This window comes from Ranitomeya imitator, chromosome 1 (assembly GCF_032444005.1).
Source record: "Ranitomeya imitator isolate aRanImi1 chromosome 1, aRanImi1.pri, whole genome shotgun sequence".
In the NCBI taxonomy this organism is placed as follows: Eukaryota; Metazoa; Chordata; class Amphibia; order Anura; family Dendrobatidae; genus Ranitomeya; species Ranitomeya imitator.
The window spans coordinates 243,607,035-243,631,979 of record NC_091282.1 but is presented as its reverse complement, the minus strand read 5'-3'; the positions used below and the strand labels follow the sequence as shown (position 1 = coordinate 243,631,979).

The 24,945-nt window shown below is 43.7% G+C and overlaps 1 protein-coding gene across 3 annotated transcripts in view; it reads right to left on the bottom strand.

The window, feature by feature from the left end:
- Nucleotides 1–24,945, bottom strand: part of TMEM116 (transmembrane protein 116) — a 79,560-nt gene that overhangs the window by 14,882 nt on the left and 39,733 nt on the right. For all 3 annotated transcript variants that reach the window (XM_069754834.1, XM_069754844.1, XM_069754839.1), the window contains exons 5-6: nucleotides 9,575–9,667; nucleotides 7,461–7,510 (exon numbers count right to left, since the gene is read on the bottom strand). In XM_069754834.1, coding sequence (XP_069610935.1) covers nucleotides 7,461–7,510; nucleotides 9,575–9,667 — 143 coding nt within the window. The remainder of the gene's footprint in view (nucleotides 1–7,460; nucleotides 7,511–9,574; nucleotides 9,668–24,945) is intronic.

The following is a 24,945-nucleotide window of genomic DNA, read 5'->3' as shown; positions in this document are numbered from 1 at the left end:
TACAGTGACCTGACAATAACCCAAAAACATTGAACGAGCTCTGAGACGTGGGAACTCTGCTGACCGCAATCCCTAATCCTCTCCAACCACACTAGAGGCAGCCGTGGATTGCGCCTAACGCTCCCTATGCAACTCGGCACAGCCTGAGAAACTAGCTAGCCTGAAGATAGAAAATAAGCCTACCTTGCCTCAGAGAAATACCCCAAAGGAAAAGGCAGCCCCCACATATAATGACTGTGAGTTAAGATGAAAAGACAAACGTAGAGATGAAATAGATTTAGCAAAGTGAGGCCCGACTTTCTGAACAGAGCGAGGATAGGAAAGGTAACTTTGCGGTCAACACAAAACCCTACAAAAACCACGCAAAGGGGGCAAAAAGACCCTCCGTACCGAACTAACGGCACGGAGGTACACCCTCTGCGTCCCAGAGCTTCCAGCAAGCAGGAAAAAACAAATAGACAAGATGGACAGAAAAAACAGCAAACAAAATAGCAAAGCGGAACTTAGCTATGCAGAGCAGCAGGCCACAGGAACGATCCAGGAGGAAACAGGTACAATACTAGAACATTGACAGGAGGCCAGGATCAAAGCACTAGGTGGAGTTAAATAGAGCAGCACCTAACGACTTCACATCACCTGAGGAAGGAAACTCAGAAGCCGCAGTACCACTTTCCTCCACCAACGGAAGCTCACAGAGAGAATCAGCCGAAGTACCACTTGTGACCACAGGAGGGAGCTCTGCCACAGAATTCACAACAGTACCCCCCCCTTGAGGAGGGGTCACCGAACCCTCACCAGAGCCCCCAGGACGACCAGGATGAGCCATATGAAAGGCACGAACAAGATCGGGAGCATGGACATCAGAGGCAAAGCGGAACTTAGCTATGCAGAGCAGCAGGCCACAGGAATGATCCAGGAGGAAACAGGTCCAATACTAGAACATTGACTGGAGGCCAGGATCAAAGCACTAGGTGGAGTTAAATAGAGCAGCACCTAACGACTTCACCACATCACCTGAGGAAGGAAACTCAGAAGCCGCAGTACCACTTTCCTCCACCAACGGAAGCTCACAGAGAGAATCAACCGAAGTACCACTTGTGACCACAGGAGGGAGCTCTGCCACAGAATTCACAACATAACGCTCCCTATGCAACTCGACACAGCCTAAGGAACTAGCTAGCCCTAAAGATAGAAAAATAAGCCTACCTTGCCTCAAGGAAATTCCCCAAAGGAAAAGGCAGCCCCCCACATATAATGACTGTGAGTAAAGATGAAAATACAAACACAGAGATGAAATAGATTTAGCAAAGTGAGGCCCGACTTACTGAACAGACTGAGGATAGAAAAGGTAACTTTGCGGTCAGCACAAAAAACTACAAAAAGACCACACAGAGGGCGTAAAAAGACCCTCCGCACCGACTCACGGTGCGGAGGTGCTCCCTCTGCGTCCCAGAGCTTCCAGCAAGCAAGACAAAAATCAAAATAGCAAGCTGGACAAAAAAATAGCAAACTAAAGAAAAACAAGCAGGAACTTAGCTTCTGCTGGGAAGACAGGTCACAAGAACGATCCAGGAGTGAACTAGACCAATACTGGAACATTGACAGGTGGCATGGAGCAATGATCTAAGTGGAGTTAAATAGAGCAGCCAGCTAACGAATTAACCTCGTCACCTGTGGAAGGAAACTCAGAAGCCACAGCCCCATGGACAGAACCAGCCGAAGTACCCATAAAGGCAACAGGTTTCTGCTAATAACCAAGAAAAATTATCTTTCACAATTGGTGCAGAATCCAACCAGAGGAGCAGCACTTTTAGACCTAATACTATCTAATAGACCTGACAGAATAACAAATCTGCAGGTGGTCGGGCATCTAGGAAATAGCGACCACAATATTGTACAGTTTCACCTGTCTTTCACTAGGGGGACTTGTCAGGGAGTCACAAAAACACTGAACTTTAGGAAGGCAAAGTTTGACCAGCTTAGAGATGCCCTTAATCTGGTAGACTGGGACAATATCCTCAGAAATAAGAATACAGATAATAAATGGGAAATGTTTAAGAACATCCTAAATAGGCAGTGTAAGCGGTTTATACCTTGTGGGAATAAAAGGACTAGAAATAGGAAAAACCCAATGTGGCTAAACAAAGAAGTAAGACAGGCAATTAACAGTAAAAAGAAAGCATTTGCACTACTAAAGCAGGATGGCACCATTGAAGCTCTAAAAAACTATAGGGAGAAAAATACTTTATCTAAAAAACTAATTAAAGCTGCCAAAAAGGAAACAGAGAAGCACATTGCTAAGGAGAGTAAAACTAATCCCAAACTGTTCTTCAACTATATCAATAGTAAAAGAATAAAAACTGAAAATGTAGGCCCCTTAAAAAATAGTGAGGAAAGAATGGTTGTAGATGACGAGGAAAAAGCTAACATATTAAACACCTTCTTCTCCACGGTATTCACGGTGGAAAATGAAATGCTAGGTGAAATCCCAAGAAACAATGAAAACCCTATATTAAGGGTCACCAATCTAACCCAAGAAGAGGTGCGAAATCGGCTAAATAAGATTAAAATAGATAAATCTCCGGGTCCGGATGGCATACACCCACGAGTACTAAGGGAACTAAGTAATGTAATAGATAAACCATTATTTCTTATTTTTAGGGACTCTATAGCGACAGGATCTGTTCCGCAGGACTGGCGCATAGCAAATGTGGTGCCAATATTCAAAAAGGGCTCTAAAAGTGAACCTGGAAATTATAGGCCAGTAAGTCTAACCTCTATTGTTGGTAAAATATTTGAAGGGTTTCTGAGGGATGTTATTCTGGATTATCTCAATGAGAATAACTGTTTAACTCCATATCAGCATGGGTTTATGAGAAATCGCTCCTGTCAAACCAATCTAATCAGTTTTTATGAAGAGGTAAGCTATAGGCTGGACCACGGTGAGTCATTGGACGTGGTATATCTCGATTTTTCCAAAGCGTTTGATACCGTGCCGCACAAGAGGTTGGTACACAAAATGAGAATGCTTGGTGTGGGGGAAAATGTGTGTAAATGGGTTAGTAACTGGCTTAGTGATAGAAAGCAGAGGGTGGTTATAAATGGTATAGTCTCTAACTGGGTCGCTGTGACCAGTGGGGTACCGCAGGGGTCAGTATTGGGACCTGTTCTCTTCAACATATTCATTAATGATCTGGTAGAAGGTTTACACAGTAAAATATCGATATTTGCAGATGATACAAAACTATGTAAAGCAGTTAATACAAGAGAAGATAGTATTCTGCTACAGATGGATCTGGATAAGTTGGAAACTTGGGCTGAAAGGTGGCAGATGAGGTTTAACAATGATAAATGTAAGGTTATACACATGGGAAGAAGGAATCAATATCACCATTACACACTGAATGGGAAACCACTGGGTAAATCTGACAGGGAGAAGGACTTGGGGATCCTAGTTAATGATAAACTTACCTGGAGCAGCCAGTGCCAGGCAGCAGCTGCCAAGGCAAACAGGATCATGGGGTGCATTAAAAGAGGTCTGGATACACATGATGAGAGCATTATACTGCCTCTGTACAAATCCCTAGTTAGACCGCACATGGAGTACTGTGTCCAGTTTTGGGCACCGGTGCTCATGAAGGATATAATGGAACTAGAGAGAGTACAAAGGAGGGCAACAAAATTAATAAAGGGGATGGGAGAACTACAATACCCAGATAGATTAGCGAAATTAGGATTATTTAGTCTAGAAAAAAGACGACTGAGGGGCGATCTAATAACCATGTATAAGTATATAAGGGGACAATACAAATATCTCGCTGAGGATCTGTTTATACCAAGGAAGGTGACGGGCACAAGGGGGCATTCTTTGCGTCTGGAGGAGAGAAGGTTTTTCCACCAACATAGAAGAGGATTCTTTACTGTTAGGGCAGTGAGAATCTGGAATTGCTTGCCTGAGGAGGTGGTGATGGCGAACTCAGTCGAGGGGTTCAAGAGAGGCCTGGATGTCTTCCTGGAGCAGAACAATATTGTATCATACAATTATTAGGTTCTGTAGAAGGACGTAGATCTGGGGATTTATTATGATGGAATATAGGCTGAACTGGATGGACAAATGTCTTTTTTCGGCCTTACTAACTATGTTACTATGTTACTATGTTACCATTCATGACCACAGGAGGGAGCTTGACAACAGAATTCACAACACGTAGTATGTACGTAGTATGTACGTAGTATGTATGTAGTATGTATGTAGTGTTTTTGTTTTTTTTTTACATTCAACACATTAGCCGGATGATGGGACTACTACTGTCCCATCATTGGCTAATGCAGGGGTCCCCAACTCCAGGCCTCGAGGGCCGCCAACAGTGCAGGTTTTCAGGATTTCTTTAGTATTGCATCGGTGGTAATGTGGTGATCTGCAGAGGTGATGATTCCAACCCCTGTGCAATACTAAGGAAATCCTGAAAACCTGCACTGTTGGCGGCCCTCGAGGCCTGGAGTTGGGGACCACTGGGCTAATGTGTCAATCACTGTCACTGTTGAAGGCATCGTCCAATGGGACTTGTAGTCCCATCGGACGATGCCTGCACAGACCCCCCGGCAGCCCGCACAGAGCCCCAGGAGGCCGCACAAAGCCCCGGCAAGCCCGCACAGAGCCCCGGCAAGCCCGCACAGAGCCCCGGCATGCCCGCACAGAGCCCCGGCAGGCCCGCACAGAGCCCCGGCAAGCCACACAGAGCCCTGGCAAGCCCGCACAGACCCCCCACGGTCTCCGCCCACGCACCGCCCACACTCCATTATAGTGCATCATTGCACTATGGGAATTTTCGATTCCGGTATCCGATATCGCAAAAATATCGGAACTCAGTATCGGAATTCCGATACAGCGAATATCGGCCAATACCCGATATTTGCAGTATCAGAATGCTCAACACTACCCATAACCTGTTACTTGCCACGGGTTAGCTTGAATGAGCATCACATGCTTGAAATAAAGTTGTTTAGCCATATTTTTGGAAAGGTGCCAACAATTTTGTCCGGCCTATTTTTTGAGTTTTATGTGAAATGATGTCCAATTTGCCTTTTTTTCCTCAGTTTTTTTGTGTTAGTCCAATAAACAAAAAATAATTAAACATGTCTATAACAAAACATGTAATTGCAATAATTTTCTGGGAGAAATACCATATATACTCGAGTATAAGCCGAGATTTTCAGCCCATTTTTTGGGGCTGAAAGTCCCCCTCTCGGCTTATACTCGAGTCATACCCAGGGGTCGGCAGGGGAGGGGAAGCGGGGGATGTCTAATTATACTCACCTACTCCTGGCACGGTCCCTGCACGTCTTTTCCCCGGAGCCGGCAGCTTCTTCCTGTAGTGAGCGGTCACATGGTACCGCTCATTACAGTAATGAATATGCGGCTCCACCTCCCATAAGGGTGGAGCCTCATATTCATTACTGTAATGAGCGGTAACGGTGACCGCTCAGTACAGGAAGCAGCAGCGCCGGGAAGCAGTGACTGTACCACGCCAGGAGCAGGTGAGTATAACGGGGAGGGGAGCGCTGCGCTGCGCGATATTCACTTGCTCCTCGTTCCAGCCGCCGCTCTGTCTTCAGCAGTGACACTCAGGTCAGAGGGCGCGGTGACGTAGTTAGTGCACGCCCTCTGCCTGAAAGTCAGTGCTGAAGATGGAGCGGAGCGGCACCGGAACGAAGTCAAGTGAATATTGAAAGTGCCGGGGGCCTGAGCGACGGAGTGGTGAGTATGTGATTTTTTTTTTTTTATCGCAGCAACAGCAAATGGGGCAAGTGTCTGTATGGGGCATCTTATGGGGCCATAGCGTTTGTGCAGCAATATAATGGGACAAATGTCTGTATGGAGCATCTTATGGGGCCATAACGTTTGTGCAGCACTATAATGGGGCATGTGTCTGTATGGAGCATCTTATGGGGCCATAACGTTTGTGCAGCACTTTAATGGGGCAAGTGTCTGTATAGAGCATCTTATGGGGCCATAACGTTTGTGCAGCACAATATGGGGCAAGTGTCTTTATAGGGCCATAATCAACATTTGTTCAGCACTATATGGGGCGAGTATCTTTATAGGGCCATAATCAAGGTTTGTGCAGCACTATATGGGGCAAATATCTTTATGGAGCATCTTATGGGGCCATAATCAACATTTGTGCAGCATTATATTGGGCAAACGTGTCTATGGAGCATCTTATGAGGCCATTATTAACCTTTATGCAGGATTATATGGGGCATAATTTAATATGGAGCATCTTATGGGGCCCATCATAAACTTTATGGATGATTATATGGGGCTCCTGATTCAATATGGATATTCAAAAACACTTAGCCTACTGATGTCTTAATTAATTTTACTTTTATTGGTATCTATTTTTACTTTTGACATTTACCGGTAGCTGCTGCATTTCCCACCCTAGGCTTATACTCGAGTCATTAAGTTTTCTCAGTTTTTTGTGGCAAAATTAGGGGGGGTCGGCTTATACTCGGGTCGGCTTATACTCGAGTATACGGTACTTCATTTTGTGGAACAATTTCAAGTTTGCCAACACTTTCGACCATAACTGTATTTGGGCTACAGATAACATTGTTGTGCACATTTATGAGCATACTCCTGTTTAAACAGCTGGATAGTTTTCAAACATATCTAGGAGTAAGAGCTTGCTCAGGCGAGACTATAAATCGGACAAGTGTAATCCGATTAAGAATTGGATTGCACTAGGACCAATGTTATTCTATAAGAAAAGTGTAGTTAGCTAACCATTAACTGTGCTTGGAGTCCGTGATGCCAGCCAATGTCTTGCATGGATGAGGCTGAGCAGCCATAATGATTTAGAAAAGGAAGAGAGGATCCAGCGATGGGAGGGGGTGGCTAAAAAATAACTTTTATTGTGGAATTATAAAAAGAGTGAAAAACACATACTGTATTGTCGGGCACTGTACACAATTAGAATCTGTCCTAATTGTGTACAGTGTCCGACAATATGTGTCTTTCACTCCTTTAATAACTCCACAATAAAAGTTATTTTTTAGCCACCCCCTCCCATCGCTGGCATGCTGCGAGTTCATCCGAGAATCGGATTACACTCACCTATACTGTATAAGTCTATGGGTGCATGTGAAACATCAGACTGCATTCAGATGTCATTCAAGTGCAGTCCGATTATCGTGGACGCCGGCAATGGAGAAGATGGAGAAATTACTTTCTTGGTCTGCTCTGCAGTTTTGCTGTGATTGACTTTGATGTCGAATCAAACTCTGACATACTCTTACCCAATAATCGACCTGATTCTCTTGCATGAGAGGAATCGACAGCCGTGTGACCCCAGACTAACGCTTTTTTCATGACATCATGATGAAAAATGCATTATTTATTGGTAATTAGGGAGAATGAGATTATAAAACTGCTAATAATGATAAACTGGTTTTACCTGCATAGAACTGTTGCGATTCTTCCAATGCAACATCTTGTATCTGAAATCTAGGAAGAAGATATAAATAATTAATTTTTGTGTTTTTACACTGGCTTATATAGGACGCACCCATTGATTCTGACCTTCATACTGCTATCTAAATAAGGAAATGACAACACGAGGAACCTATTGTTTGTTTTCGGTAACTCTTGGTTATATTTTCTATGAACAGACGCCAGACAGAGCTATTCGAAAACACAACCAGGCCCAAGGCTGTCATTTCACCTGAGTGCAGGCAGGGCATGTCCACAAGTCAGCGCTAAGTAAATACCTACAGGCATATGTCAGATCACAAGGCAGGCAGAGTGTTCACAATAATCAGAAGGTCAAAAAATACATAATTTAGATTTAGGACTGCAATGAAGAAAGCATTCAGTTTTATCTTGTTGCATTCAATTATAGCCCTTGTCCCTTTTCAGCATCATCACATACCTGTACTTCGGGAAATCGATCCTCTTCTTACTCCTCTTCACACTTTCTTTGCAGTGCGACTATTGGCGGCTGTAAAAAACAGCCTTCTTCCCGCCCCAAATAGGAAACAAAATAATCTGATACCGGCTGATCAATCATTGCTGATTCACCAACAATGCAGATTATAGTGTGACTTAGGTAGGAGGCTAATCTTTCTTCTTTTTTTTCTGAAGCATTTTTAAAATGGAACCTGTCACCGGTTTTTCCTGTACAGTCAATTACCACCATCTTTTAGCTCTCTGAGAAAACATCCCTACATCCCTTTACATAAATCATGTTACCCCACATAACTCATGAAAAGTCTTTTGCAATTGTCCCACACCATATAGTAATGGGTGACGAGAGATCTGACGAGCGTCTTCGGAGTATGCCCGCAATCATCGCCCCTCCATCTTTATTGATATGAGTGACATGTCCTACATCATCCACAGCCCACACAGAGCACGTGCAGATGAGGGGGATGTGCTGCCCTCGACAGGGCACGGCAAATCATGCAGGGCTAGATCATAATTGCACAAGTGCGGGATTTGTACAAGCTTTGATGGCGCAGGAAGCATCATCCATGTCAATAAAGGCTGGAGTGGTCATTGATGATACAGAGGGGACGCCAAGCATTGTCTGGAGACACCCATTGGGCTGTCTGGCACATAAGCATACAGAGCGGAACAATTATAAAACACTTTTTTGAGGTAAGTAGGGAAACTGGGTTTATATCACAGCGTTGTAGGGTCATTGCTACTGAGGAACAAAAGACAGTGGCAGAGGATAATTTAGGGAAAACCCGGGACCGGTTTCCTTACAATGGAAACCGACAGTAGATTCATGCTGCCCAGACAACAGGCCGCAGGGGTCGGACCTGCCTGTGTCAATGTAGCCATGTACAGTATGCTTTACTCTGAAATGCTGCAGTGTTTCAGAGAAAAGATACTGGTACTTTGAAAAGTGGACTATGCATCTCGGAATACCGAGTCCCAGGCAGGTCCCTTAAGGAGAGATCTGTCAGATTAAGGGAGCAGGAAAAGGATACACTGCGAGGTTCCCGCCTTGGACTGGCCATTCAAAAGACACATTTCCTGGCAGTTTCTCAAAGTATGTTTTCTCAGAAATGATGCAGAATTTGCTGCAATAACATAGTCGGTGTCTAATTCGTGCTGCCTGTGGATTGGGCAGAATGAATCGAATAATACTAATGCTAATACTTGTCACACCATTGCCCGTGTATGTACGTGCAAACTCATCCTGAATGGCCAATAGATAGACAAAGTGAGAACCGTCCTTCTCTCAAGTTCCTTAAATGCTTCAGTCGCTACTGAATACAAAATCTAAAGTGTACACAAAGGCAAGACTGTAGCCAATCAGTAGGAGACCTCAGTAACAGTGATTGGCTGCAGTGCTCACGTGTCAACACGCCATATCAATGCTGGAGCCTGGGGAGCAAAAACTAGCGAGGGAGCAGGGAAGCATTGAACAAAGCCATAGTGGATTTGTAAAGTCAGTATTACTCCTATTTTAGATCATTGTAAGCGGTTAGTGAAAAATAAAATCGGGTAGGACAACCTTTAAGCATAAATCAAAGCTTTATTTGACATGTGCTGACTGACCTGATTTAAGTCGTGGCTTATTCTTCTTCTGAAATTACTGAAGGTCTGCCACACAAAGTTGATTGTATACAAAATTGTTGAAAGATAGAACATCTGCAGGGAAGAACAAGACATCTTATGAAACGTTACTTAAGATGACAAATGCTAATTATGACTTTCTAGACATAATAAGATTACAACTGGCCATAATGTATCTACTAATGGAAGATAACTATATTTTCAGTTTCAAGGTTTCGTTCACGCGCAGCAGATTTTTTGTAGAAATTTCTGAAATTGTCCCATTTACCTCAATAAGCCCCACAGAAGAAGAAGCAACTCAGATATATCAGCCCAGAGAAGAACGGGCATCATCATCTGGCAGTACTCTCCTAAAGCAAATCTCCGTGAGGTCAAAGTAAACCTACTGTATATGGTTGGGATGTGTGACAAACCTTGTATTTTAAAAAGTTTTTCTAATATATTAAGAATGAGGCCCCATTTGCACAGGGGAGTAATAAAAAACTGTACTCACGTCCCATAGGTGTGCAGCTGTGTCCCACACTAGACTGCTGACATTAACATCAGGTAGGGGCAGTACATGATGCATGATGGAAGAGGATGTCAGCGCCCGTCTAAGTACAGGTTTATTATGTGATGCCCCCTTGGTCCATTGAGCTTTATTTTACTGTATAGTGAAAATCCCTTTAATACAATTCTCAAAAAGTGCCTTTCTCTTTTTCTCTTTTTTTTCCCTACTCGATATTTGTTTTGGGTCCACTACTTTTCAGTTAAGTGGAAAGGACATTTCAGTTGTCGCCATTTCTTTAATAAACTTGCTGCCTGGGAACTAACAATGGGTGTACCTGTAACAGGAGCATGGATAGTAATGTTCCCTATTTTAAAATTTCAATCATTTAACTCCTTAGGTGCTTGAGAAAATGTACAAACCACTTAATATGTTAAATCAAATAAGACATTCCTTTTCCTACTCTTCATTTGCACAATCCAATAGGTCAATGAGAGCTTACATAACTTTATTTAGTTTATACTCAGTTTAACCCGACAGATTGCCATCAAACACACCGCCCTGCAGTGGATATATAGCCTATAAAAATGTGCTCACAAAGTATTTTTCAGGTGGGCAAACAAGCAGGGTTTTTCAAGATGAAGACCCTTCAAGAAGAAAAACACTGGCATTTCCTCAAGCGTCTTTCTCTCGAAAAACTTAGCGTGTTCACCTGCCTGAAAAAGACATCATATACATGCAGATATTATTGTGTGCAAACTGTAAAGCGCTGTGGAATATGTTAGCGCTATATAAAAATAAAGATTATTTATTTATACAGGTTCTTCTCACAAGATTAGAATATCATCAAAAAGTTATATTTATTTCAGTTCTTCAATACAAAAAGTGAAACTCATACGGGTCGCCCCGACAGGGCAGCCTGCTGTACCGGGTACCGGGTCCTGCTGTTTCACAGGGGGAGGTCACGGTGGCGACTCGTTCCGTGGCCCTGGGCGCAGGGTAAGGTCTTTAAAGAGATAAAGTTTATGTTCGTGACGCCACCTGTGGTATTCGGTCAGTGGGGACCGACGCTGCTTTAAGGGGTCCACTGAGGTGATGTTATGGCAGCTAGACGGTTTATCTTCCCACAGGTGAAGTATATCCCCAGGGCTCCCGGTGTGTAGATGGTAGTATGGTGAGAAGTGCAGAGAAGAAAGAGGACACCGGATTGCAGTCTCTTTACCTTGTTTACTGTTGGTTTCAGCAGCCACAGTCCAGGGCACCAGACCACAGGGCAGGTAGGGTCTGGCCGGTTCGGAGGCAAGTCCAGAGTCCCCTTATCCAGGTGGAGAATAGACGCCTTCCATTGTGCTGTAGTGGTGTAGTCCCTTACTGCTAAGCTTCACATAAGGTCCTCACAGATGTTATCTCTCTCTGTCCCCAGGATAGGATAGGACAAAACCCATATGACTGGTGACTTGAGCCTGTTTATAGGATCTCTTAGATGATCCGGCTCTGTGGGGTGTCACCGTGCCTCCTGGGTGTGGGTGCGGACAGGTACCGTGCAATTAGCTGTCCTGCCGGTCTCTGAAGTAAGGCATGGAGGTCCTTACAACCTCAGTGTCTCGGCTACCGGTGTTTCTGCTTCTCAGATGGAGGCAGCCCGCTCGGGGCTGGTCCCCCTCTGGTATCCTCTCCTGTGCTTCCTCTCCTGCATGCTCATTGCAATCAATTCTGCCTTCAAAATGTCTCTTTCTGGGAGCTGCAGCTCTGCGGCATGCACAGCTCCGTTGCCCCTTTGTCCTCCTCAGACTGATATCTGGAACTCACTGACTTTCCCTACAGACTAACAGTTATATATATATGGGGATTCACCTAGTAAATAGGATAAAAGCTCCCCCTGGTGGCCTGGAGTGTGAATGTGTTGCATGTTTGTGGTACCTGGTTATAGTTATCCTTTCTTGCCTCCAAATGTAGCATCACTCTCCTCTGGAGGAAAGCAATGCCACTGTGATGACCAGGACCCTGGGGCGCCACATATATATTATATAGAGTCATAACAAATAGAGTGATGTATTTCAAGTGTTTATTTCTGTTAAAGTTGATGATTATGGATTACAGCCAAGAAAACCCAAAAGTCATTATTTCAATAAATTAGAATACTTTATAACAGCAGCTTGAAAAATTTATTTTAACATCCGAAATGTTGGCCTACTGAAATGTATGTTCAGTAAATGCATTCAATACTTGGTCGGGGCTCCTTTTGCATCAATTACTGCATCAATGCGGCATGGCATGGAGGCGATCAGCCTGTGGCACTGCTGAGGTGTTATGGAAGCCCAGGTTGCTTTGATAGCAGTCTTCAGCTTGTCTGTATTGTTGAGTCTGGTGTCTCTCATCTTCCACTTGACAATACTCCATAGATTCTCCATGGGGTTAAGGTCAGGTGAGTTTGCTTGCCAATCAAGCACAGTGATACTGTTGTTTTTAAACCAGGTATTGGTACTTTTGGGAGTGTGGACAGGTGCCAAGCCCTGTTGGAGAATGAAATTTCCAACTCCAAAAAGCTTGTCGGCAGAGGGAATCATGAAGTGCTCTAAAATTTACTGGTAGACGGCTGTGCTGTCTTTGGTCTTGATAAAACACAGTGTACCTGTACCAGCAGATGACATGGCTCCCCAAACCATCACTGATTGTAGAAACTTCACACTAGACCTCAAGCAGCTTGGATTCCCTGTCTCTCCACTCGTCCTCCAGATTCTGGGACCTTGATTTCTAAGGTCTAGTGTGAAGTATCCACAATCAATGATGGCTTCCGGAGCCATGTCATCTGCTGGTGTAGGTCCAATGTGTTTTATCAAGACCAAAGTCAGCACAGCGATCTACCAGGAAATTTTAGAGCACTTCATGATTCCCTCTGCCGACAAGCTTTTTGGAGATGGAAATTTCATTCTCCAGCAGGACTTGGCACCTGTCCACCCTGCCAAAAGTACCAATACCTGGTTTAAATACAACAGTATCACTGTGCTTGATTGGTCTGCAAACCCATCTGTCCTTAACCCCATAGAGAATATAGAGAATCTATGGGGTATTGTCAAGAGGAAGATGAGAGACACCAGACCCAACAATGCAGAAGAGCAGAAGGCTGCTGTCAAAGCTACCTGGGCTTCCATAACACCTCAGCAGTGCCACAGGCTGATCGCCTCCATGCCACGCCGCATTGATGCAGTAATTGATGCAAAAGGACACCCGACCAAGTATTGAGTGCATTTACTGAACATACATTTCAGTAGTCCAATATTTCGGATGTTAAAATCATTTTTTCAAGCTGGTGTTATAAAGTATTCTAAGTTACTGAGATAATTAATTTTGGGTTTTCATTGGCTGTAAGACATAATCATCAACATTAACAGAAATAAACACTTGAAATAGATCACTCTCCTTGTAATGACTCTAATATATGAGTTTCACTTTTAGCACTGAAGAACTAAAATAAATATAACTTTTTGATGATATTCTAATTTTGTGAGATCCACCTGTATACCCGTATACCCGTTCTAATCATTGCCTCAATTTTACGGAAACTGAAGTTTAAATCAGATATGCTAATAAGGGTGATCTGTGCACATTTGTTGTGGCCTTTTGTATGCCCCAGCCTTCCTCACTGGTTATAGACATGGCAGGATTACCTGGAGAGCACTGTCTGCAGAGAAACCTCAAGCAATCAATCACCAGTGAGGGAGGTGGGGGCAGGGAAAACCAGTGGGCAGAACAGTGCTTATGATTAATCTTCAATTTCTGCAGAACAGTCGCAGCGAGTAGAACACAAAAGGTGTAATTTTTTTTAGAGGGGTTAAATACCCTACAAGGACACATGCTTAGTTTGTAGTAGTTTGGGCTGACAGACTACCTTTAAAGGGCAATAAATACTTAAAAAAAACTTCCTGTGGGTGTACATGAGGAATAATTCAGATCATTATATGACTTTCATCTTGCAGTTTCATTAGTTTTGCACTCTGCAAACTATATCTCTTCATTTGGAATTGACTCTTAGCTGGTGGGAGGAGAGTAGCTGCTATGGTGACTCCCATACACCGCATATACAGATGGATTTCTGCTCATAATTGCATAGTTAGGACATGGCTAAAATTAGAAGTGGTATGCATGAACCTATAAAACAGTATTGAGCAGTGTAGATGTGAAACCAGCTTTGGGATGAGGTAAAAGACTTGCTACATAGCTCAGCACAATCTTTATGTGTCTCCTCCCTTTGCTTCTTTTCTATTCTGCTCCTCTACTCCCTTCTACATAGCATATAATAGGAGTGGTAACCTGACACCTCCCTATACTGGCAGCCACAGAGTTGAACTTCAGAATTGATGGTGAGTTCAGCAATCATGGTTAAGGAGAAGAAGTAGCTCATCAATGGAGAAAGAATCTAATTTTTCATGAGATCTATTACAAAGTAATAGCCTACGGTATAGATTTATGTAAAGATTGTTGAAATAAAAGTTCCCTTTAAACTCGAAATATAATTTTTTTTTTAAGTATAATACATTTTATTCCATTGTACTTTATTTCCTATTCATCAACTGCAAAGTTTATTTTATGTTTGGCGAATACTAATAAATAAACATCTACATAATTCAAAGGGGTTTTTCTACAAGAACTCTTCCTGTTCAGAGAGTCAGTCTGTTTATCTGGCTTTCTTCTATGGGTATTCAGACAAATTGTTGAAGTAATATAAATTTATGCCATGTGAAAACATAAAGTAGCAATCCCTTCCGCATAATCCAAACCTCACACTTTAATATAAGGAGTTTCTTATTTTTTATCTTAGCAAACATCGATTTAGATGTTGTGAAGGATGGCACCAGACAGATCATGCAGAATCCCACCGCTGCCACCCTGCCTGACGTCACTATTAAGTTGGGAGGGATCACGGGGTTCGGTTTTCGCACTTGCACCAACGTGACGTTGTGTACCAACTGGGGACACGTAAGTTCAGCTTGGCACAGTTTTACAAAAACACCCTCAGTCCACAGGGTTCCAGGGAGGAACGGAGAGTGAGAGGATGTGGCCCACAAAGCCGCTGACGTGGCGCCGCAGTCGCTCACAATCCTGACAGGCTGAGAGGCCCCTTTCACTAGCACCGGTGAAACAGGGCCTGGTCAGCCTGGTAGGATGGACACCAGTACCTCGTTAGATATTAGCCCGCTCCGTTAATGGAATTATATCAGACAAGAAATGCAAAATGCAAATAAATTTATATAATTTATACAATATAACTTTCTGGATTTTATTTTTGATATTCTATCTCTCAATGTTAAAATGAACCTACCCTTAAAATTATAGACTGTTCATGTCTTTGTCAGTGTGCAAACTTACAAAATCAGCAAGGGACCGAATACTTATTTCCCCCACTGTATCTGCAGTGCTATGCAGCAGTCACTACATACTGAAAGGAGCTGCCCTGTTTATCTCTGTTCAATATTGCCATAGATTAGCTGATAACAATTGATTAATGGGTGTGCTAGGTGTTGATCCTTACAGATCTGATATTGATCACCCATCATAAGGATAGGTAATCAATATATGCACGGACTAAAGGTACCTTCACACATAACGATATTGTTAACGATATCGTTGCTTTTTGTGACGTAGCAACGATATCGTTAATAAAATCGTTATGTGTGACAGCGACCAACGATCAGGCCCCTGCTGGGAGATCGTTGGTCGCTGAAGAAAGTCCAGAACTTTATTTCGTCGCTGGATCTCCCGTGGACATCGCTGGATCGGCGTGTGTGACACCGATCCAGCGATGTCTTCACTGGTAACCAGGGTAAACATTGGGTAACTAAGCGCAGGGCCGCGCTTAGTAACCCGATGTTTACCCTGGTTACCATCCTAAAAGTAAAAAAAACAAACAGTACATACTTACCTAACGCTGTCTGTCCCCGGCGCTGTGCTCTGCACTCCTCCTGCACTGGCTGTGAGCGTCGGTCAGCCGGAAAGCAGAGCGGTGACGTCACCGCTCTGCTTTCCGGCCGCTGTGCTCACAGCCAGTGCAGGAGGAGAGCAGAGCACAGCGCTGGAGGACAGACAGCGTTAGGTAAGTATGTACTGTTTGTTTTTTTTACTGTTAGGATGGTAACCAGGGTAAACAGCGGGTTACTAAGCGCGGCCCTGCGCTTAGTTACCCGATGTTTACCCTGGTTACCGGCATCGTTGGTCGCTGGAGAGCGGTCTGTGTGACAGCTCTCCAGCGACCAAACAGCGACGCTGCAGCGATCCGGATCGTTGTCGGTATCGCTGCAGCGTCGCTTAATGTGAAGGGGCCTTAACTCTTTAACACTAGGTTTCCACATTGCATTTTTTCTATTGTTAGATTACATTATTATTGTAATTTTATAGCAATTTTTCTGTTCTTGTTAAATATACCTTTAACACCTGTTACAGTACAGCTCAAGACCACAAGCGTTTTTAAAGCAGGTTGCTGTGGTTTTGCTGTGTGGTGTTTTTGCCAGGCAGATTTAACTTTTTTTTTAATGAGTGCTGCAGGATCTGTCAACAATCCTAGACTATAAATATGCTGAACGCGTGATTAATGACTGAGCTTTACTTTAGTTAGTGCAGCCTTCATCACCAACTGCTCGGCACTCATGTTTTTTAATTGGAGGAGGCAGCTGGACAAGTCTGGTTACATTCTCTGCAAAGAGAAGAACTGTGCAGTCTGAGAGAAAGGCTGCCCTAACAAGCAGACGGTGCTCCATAATGGAGAAGAGGGGCACTAGAACTTATATATTAGTATATGGCACAAAATCATGTGCCTAGCCCATGTTAAAATAAAGATAAAGTGGACAACCCCTATAACTACTGCATTCCTTACCTATTCCACCAAACTAAACTAAGGGTGAACTTCAATAGTCACCAGGTTTTCCCAATTTAAACTAATGTTACCACCTTTAATGCATCTTTTACAGCAGTCTAGCAAAATATATATTAGTCCCCAACACCCTTTGCATACCCCAACAAAATACCTTTTATAATTCCCCTATACAGCGCAGTCCGAGGCAATGGGCATCACTGGTCTTGCTCGGCTCCTCCTCTATCCCCACAATCATCATCCTCCTGCCGTGCTTCATGTGGATGACACGTCCTATGTCATCCCTACAGTGCCCCCATTCTCACTCCTGTGCGGGCGTACTTTGCTCTGCTCTTTAATGTACTGTAATGCACATGTGCCGGTTTTATTCCCAGCTCACGGCGCACCTTGGCTCAAACCACACCCCGGGAAGATGCCAGTGCAAAAGACATTAGCAATCAAAAACGATGAACAAGAGCTCAGGAAATTACCAAAAAGATGTTGAAGGACAAAAAATGCTGATCCCCGAAGCATTTTCCTCTTAAATTTGGCAACTCACCTTTGTGTAAAAGACTTTGGCCACTATTCAGCAAAAGCAATTTCACCAGAATTCTGGTGTAAATTGCTTTAAATAGTGACAAAATGTTGCTTCAGTGAACTCCGTAAATAAAATATATAAAAATGGCAAAAAAATAAGCTTTTTCATCACACTGCCATAAATAAAATGCGATCAAAAAGTCAAATGGAAATAAAAATGGTATACCTGAAGATGTTATCTTGTCAGGCAAAACACAAGCTGCCATACAGCTCCATAAGTGGAAAAATAAAAAAATTAAAAAGTTATAGCTCTCAGAATATAGAACAATGCAAAAATAATTATTTTTTTCTATAAAATAGTTTTAACTTTGGAAAAGTGGCAAAACATAAAAAAAGGAGATACAAATCTAGTATCGCTGTAATCGAACCGACCAGAAAAATAAAGTCGTCTAATCACTTATACTGCACAGCATCAATTCTTGACCTGCTATTGTTTTGTTTATTCTGCCTCCCAGAGATCGCAGTAAGGCTCGGTTCCACAGTATTCTGCATCCCTGAAAAGATACTGCTGAATGCAGGCTAGACGGAGTCCAGAGTAACTCTACTGCTCATTATAGTGAACGGATCCCTCGGGGCTTTCATCTGAATCACGTCAAGATTTAGACAGAAGCCCTGATATAAGTTCTTAGTGTAGAGCAGGGGTGTCAAACTGCATTCCTCGAGGGCTGCAAACAGGTCATGTTTTCAGGATTTCCTTGTACTGCACAGGTGATAATTTAATCACCTACACACATAATGATTGCAGCACTTTGTGCAATGCTAAGGAAATCTTGAAAACACGCATGGTTTGCGGCCCTCGAGGAATGCAGTTTGGCACCCCTGGTGTAGAGCGCCGGATAAATGTGATCCAAAATGTTATGTAAAATGTTACCAAAAAAAGCTTCAACTCAATCCACATAAAAAGCAATTCTTCACTCAGGAAATATAGAAATATAGGGCGCTTCCATGTTACTTGTAGCACAAGCGCCTGGAAAAGGGCTATGGCCTTAAATAAATCCAGCAAACTCTGCGCTCTCAAATTCAAATGCCCCCATTTCTTCTGAGCCCATTAGTGGGCCTAAACCACATTTAGTGTCCACAGGTTTGGCATTTCTGTAGAAATGAGAGCCCACTAAATTTACGGGTGTGTGTTTCCAAAAAAAAGGAGCTGGGCCCAAAGTATTTTGAAAATTGAAAACTTGGAATTAAAGCAACATTTTAGTAGAAAAATCGGCAATTTTCCATTGACTTAACCCAATGTTATAGAATTCGGTGAATTGCCTTAGGGTTAAAAACGCTCACTACACCCCTAGATGAGTTCCTTAATTGGTGTGTTTTCAAAATGGGGTCATTTCTGGAGTTATGTAGTTTTTGGCATGTTAGGTGCTCTTCAAATGTGACCTGGCATCCTCAATCTATTCCAGACAAAATTGTGGTCTAGAATTCAATTGGTGCTCCTTCCCTTCCGAGCCCTGCGCTTGTGCACAAACAATACCACATGAACATTTTTGCTATTTTATCTAAAAATGTCAAAATATGTGCAGATATATAGGAATGTGCAATACTGTATGACAAAATAGAATCTGGGGCAGCGATGATATTTGAATTAAACTATATAGATACCGTATATACTCGAGTATAAGCCGAGATTTTCAGCCCAAATTTTTGGGCTGAAAGTGCCCCTCTCGGCTTATACTCGAGTCAGGGTAGCGGTGGGGTCGGCGGGTGAGGGGGAGAGGGCGCTGAGGTATACTTACCTAGTCCCAGCGATCCTGGCGCTCCCCCTGCCGTCCCACGGTCTTCTGTGCTGCAGCTTCTTCCCCTCTTCAGCGGTCACGTGGGACCGCTCATTAGAGAAATGAATAGGCGGCTCCACCTCCCATAGGGGTGGAGCCGCCTATTCATTTCTCTAATCAGCGGTGCCGGTGACCGCTGATAGAGGAAGAGGCTGCAGCACAGAAGACCGTGGGACAGGCGGGGAGCGCCAGGATCGCTGGGACTAGGTAAGTATGTCATATTCACCTGTCCACGTTCCAGCCGTCGGGCGCCGCCCCATCTTCCCGGCGTCTATCTGCGCTCTGACTGTTCAGGTCAGAGGGCGCGATGACGCATATAGTTTGCGCGGTGCCCTCTGCCTGATCAGTCAGAGCGGAGAGACGCCGGGACCGGACGCCGGGAGCTGCAAGCAAGAGAGGTGAGTATGGCTTTTTTTTTTTTATTGCAGCAGCGGCACAGATTTATGTGTAGCATTTATGGGGAAATATGAATGGTGCAGAGCACTGTATGGGGCACAGCTATGGGACAAAAATGAACGATGCAGAGCATATATGGGGCACAGCTATGGGACAATATGAACGGTGCAGAGCACTATATGGCACAGATATGAGGCAATATGAACGGTGCAGAGCACTATATGGGGCACAGATATGGGGCAATATGAACGGTGCAGAGCATATATGGGGCACAGATATGGGGCAATATGAACGGTGCAGAGCATATATGGGGCACAGATATGGGGCAATATGAACGGTGCAGAGCATATATGGGGCACAGATATGGGGCAATATGAACGGTGCAGAGCACTATATGGGGCACAGATATGGGGCAATATGAACGGTGCAGAGCATATATGGGGCACAGATATGGGACAATATGAACGGTGCAGAGCACTATATGGCACAGCTATGAGGAAATAATGAACGGTGCAGAGCACTATATGGCACAGCTATGGGGAAATAATGATCTATTTTTATTTTTGAAATTCACCGGTAAATGCTGCATTTCCACCCTAGGCTTATACTCGAGTCAAAAAGTTTTCCCAGTTTTTTGTGGCAAAATTAGGGGGGTCGGCTTATACTCGGGTCGGCTTATACTCGAGTATATACGGTAGATGTAATTCTCAAGACAACTTTGTTTGATATCTTCGATTTGAAAAAAAGATTATCTACATGACAAGATAAAATTCAGCTGAGATTAAAAGAACATCATAAGAATTTAGCAGAATGGCCAGATTTAAACAATGGAATTGATAGATTTTCCCCACTTATAAGCTTGTAAATGAGAAAATGCAGCCCTGGTCTATACATTAACATTCAAAAATGCCATATCTAATGAAGACTCAGACCCCGATAGACTAAGACACGATTTTCAAACCGATCTTGATGAGATAACGTGTTGGAGTCAGAGGCGCACGCTTCTTAAATCCAGTGCGTCTGAAAGGTGATGAGCACCTCCATTTGAGCCTTAAGGTACCGTCACACATAACGATATCGTTAACGATATCGTTGCTTTTTGTTACGTAGCAACGATATCGTTAAGGAAATCGTTATGTGTGACAGCGACCAATGATCAGGCCCCTGCTGGGAGATCGCTGGTCGCTGAGGAAAGTCCAGAACTTTATTTCGTCGCTGGACTTCCCGCTGACATCGCTGGATCGGCGTGTGTGACACCAATCCAGCGATGTCTTCACTGGTAACCAGGGTAAACATCGGGTTACTAAGCGCAGGGCCATGCTTAGTAACCCGATGTTTACCCTGGTTACCAGCGGAAACGTTAAAAAAACAAACACTACATACTTACCTTCAGCTGTCTGTCCCCGGCGCTGTGCTTCTCTGCACTCCTCCTGCATCCTGTGTCAGCGCCAGCCAGCCGGAAAGCACAGCGGTGACGTCACCGCTCTGCTTTCCGGCTGACCGGCGCTGACAGTGCAGAGGAAAGCAGAGCGCCGGAGGACACACAGCTGAAGGTAAGTATGTAGTGTTTGTTTTTTTAACGTTTACGCTGGTAACCAGGGTAAACATCGGGTTACTAAGCGCGGCCCTGCGCTTAGTAACCCGATGTTTACCCTGGTTACCGGGGACCTCGGGATCGTTGGTCGCTGGAGAGCTGTCTGTGTGACAGCTCTCCAGCGACCAAACAGCGACGCTGCAGCGATCGACATCGTTGTCGGTAGCGCTGCAGCGTCGCTTAGTGTGACGGTACCATTACTGGAGACTGAAGTAAGGTATACCACAGATCTGAATGAATTTGAGGAGTGGGGGTTGTCATGCCTCCATCCCACTCCAGCTTTGTCTGCTTTATCATAGCTTGGTCCAAAATGTCGTGAAAAAAACGTAGGTAACGAAAACTTTAGCATAGCCTCATGATGCGCCTAAAGTTTGCCACTTCTCAAAGCTTTTTATGTATTCTGGAGTAAAAGTTTTGATGAATCGAGGCCCTAAGTTTTCATATTTTCTTACATTAGCATGACTGTCTTGTTTCCCATAGTTGCTTTTTCAGAGCTGCAGAACTTAAGGTACCGTCACACTCAGCGACGCTGCAGCGATATAGACAACGAGCCGACCTAAACTAGATCGCTGGAGCGTCGCTGTTTAGGTCGCTGTAGAGACGTCAAACACAGCAACTCCAGAACGATGCAGGAGCAATCCAGTGAGGTAACGGCGACTCACTTCTCGTTCTCGCTGGTTGTTAGCTCCATGTCAAACAGCCGGAGTGTACCGATCCGACACACATCTAGGGACCCTATGCTCGTTGCTGGCGTCATTGCTTTTGATGTCAAACATGACGATACACGCCGACCTGGCGACGAAATAAAGTTCTGGACTTATAGCTCCGACCAGCGATGGCACAGCGGGATCCAGATCGCTGCTGCGTGTCAAACACAACGAGATCGCTATACAGGACGCTGCAATGTCACGGATTGTTGTCGCTCTCTTTGCAAAGTTGCTGAGTGTGACGGTACCTTAAGTGATTCAATGCAGCGTGCAGACAATAACAGACACCAGGAGCAGCGACGTAGACTCAGCAAAGATCCCGGGAGGGTGAGTAAAGCTGTGTTTTAAACAAACAGGGCATGGGGACAGGGTTTTTCTGAAACTGGAAAATCCTTTTGAATTTTGCTGTACAGTCAGGCAGTAAGGGCAAAGTCGGATGGCCGTATAACACAGACAATGATCGCATCGCAATGCTCGGACTGGCCGGCGGCTCTCTTGATCTGAGACTGACAGTATGTATTTCTATGCAGCTGTGATGCTAAGGTCAGGAGGGACAACGGCCAGTCCATGTTATACAGCCGTTTATCTTCGCCTTTACATATAATACAGACACTTTAAATAAATATAGGTATGAAGAGAGTGAAAATAAAAGCAGGGAGGACAAAGAAAATGAAGAGAAATGGATTGAAAAATAAATATGTCATAAAGAGTTATCCGATCACAGGAAAGGGGAGAATGAAAAGCAAACTATCTTCCTTACAACCAGGAATGGCATTGAGCATGATGTTAAAGGGGTTGTCTCACCTATCCAAACACCTATTCTACTGTACCATTGGCACCCCATGATCCCAAATCAGGGCTCTGAAGTGCGTCGTCTAAATATTGTCGAGCTCGGCAAAACCCACCACTGCTGTATTCATTGCTTCTGAGAATGCAAGAGATAGCTAAACTCTGTATTTGGCTAAATCTAGACCCACGCCTCCAGCCATCAGCAGGTTTTCATCTTTCCTGTCGTGGTCAATAAGAGTGAAAAGGCCATTTCAGTATTTCCATGTTCTCTATCCTACTGATAGCGTTCAGAGTGTCAACCAATGAGTTTTCAAGGAGGCTATCAGCATCACAATGTTTTGTGATGTATTTAGTGCCATTTTTCATATCAAGTTTCTCTTATTGTTTTTTTTTTTCTTGAAATAAATCAGTTTGGGCCATTTTTCAAGACCATGGCATTTTTAAAAAAGGTCAAATGAATTAAGTAAAAAAAAAATACACACAGGGAAAGCAGAAAAACAGACAAAATAAACACCTCTACAAAAATGACATATACAAACCCACAAAAATGCTTTGCACGTTCGGTGCCTTTTTTATATGCTTTATATGCTTTTAAGAAAACTGAAAACAAACAATATGTGATGGAGGGCTATCACAGGTAAGAAAAACCTATGGAAAAAGATAAAAACATCCCAAAATATGCTAGTAAGGCTGGTTTCAGATGTCTAAGATAATGTCCGGATTGTCCGAGAGTTTACTGACAGGCCAATATGTAGCCTTTTATATGCCTGTGAAGCTGTTGGGTGTGGCTCTAGAGATCTGCAGCCAATCTGGGCATTGTGGTCCCTTCTCGGACAGTCAATGTCACAGGTATGAAAGAGGCTTCATTAGACAAAAGAATGTCAACTTTTGTCTTAGAAATTATTATGTTTTTTTCTTTTCTTTTGTGAGTAAATATAAGAATAAATTTTTTTAATCATTATTAGTAATATCATCAAAATGAGAAACATACCTGTACCTACAAACTGGTACAGCCTTGTATATTCTTACAGCATCACAGGTGTTAATACTTCTAGTTGTGAATACCAATATTTACTGACTAGTAACTTTTGCATATACCGTAATTAGATTTTTTTGTATACTTTTCCCATGAGAAGTCCAAATACAGAACAAAACACATCACATTGTATCAAGATATCATAGTAATATTATTGTGCAACAAAGAGAATTTGCCTTCTTGATATGCAAGCTGGCAGGGGATTACTAGTTCTTTATAAATGCATAAAGTCTGGTATGCTGGAGTACATGAAAATTCACTTCTTGAAAGTAACATATAGTTTTCTTCCAAAAGGCAAATTGACCTGGTCTCCTCCATCCTCTATTTCTGTTGTCCTTAGATTTAGCAAAGTGAGGCCCGACTTTCTGAACAGAGCGAGGATAGGAAAGGTAACTTTGCGGTCAACACAAAACCCTACAAAAACCACGCAAAGGGGGCAAAAAGACCCTCCGTACCGAACTAACGGCACGGAGGTACACCCTCTGCGTCCCAGAGCTTCCAGCAAGCAGGAAAAAACAAATAGACAAGATGGACAGAAAAAACAGCAAACAAAATAGCAAAGCGGAACTTAGCTATGCAGAGCAGCAGGCCACAGGAACGATCCAGGAGGAAACAGGTACAATACTAGAACATTGACAGGAGGCCAGGATCAAAGCACTAGGTGGAGTTAAATAGAGCAGCACCTAACGACTTCACATCACCTGAGGAAGGAAACTCAGAAGCCGCAGTACCACTTTCCTCCACCAACGGAAGCTCACAGAGAGAATCAGCCGAAGTACCACTTGTGACCACAGGAGGGAGCTCTGCCACAGAATTCACAACAGTACCCCCCCCTTGAGGAGGGGTCACCGAACCCTCACCAGAGCCCCCAGGACGACCAGGATGAGCCATATGAAAGGCACGAACAAGATCGGGAGCATGGACATCAGAGGCAAAGACCTAGGAATTATCTTCCTGAGCATAACCCTTCCACTTAACCAAATACTGGAGTTTCCGTCTTGAAACACGAGAATCCAAAATCTACTCCACAATATACTCCAACTCCCCCTCCCCCAAAACCGGGGCAGGAGGATCAACAGATGGAACCATAGGTGCCACGTATCTCCGCAACAATGACCTATGGAATAC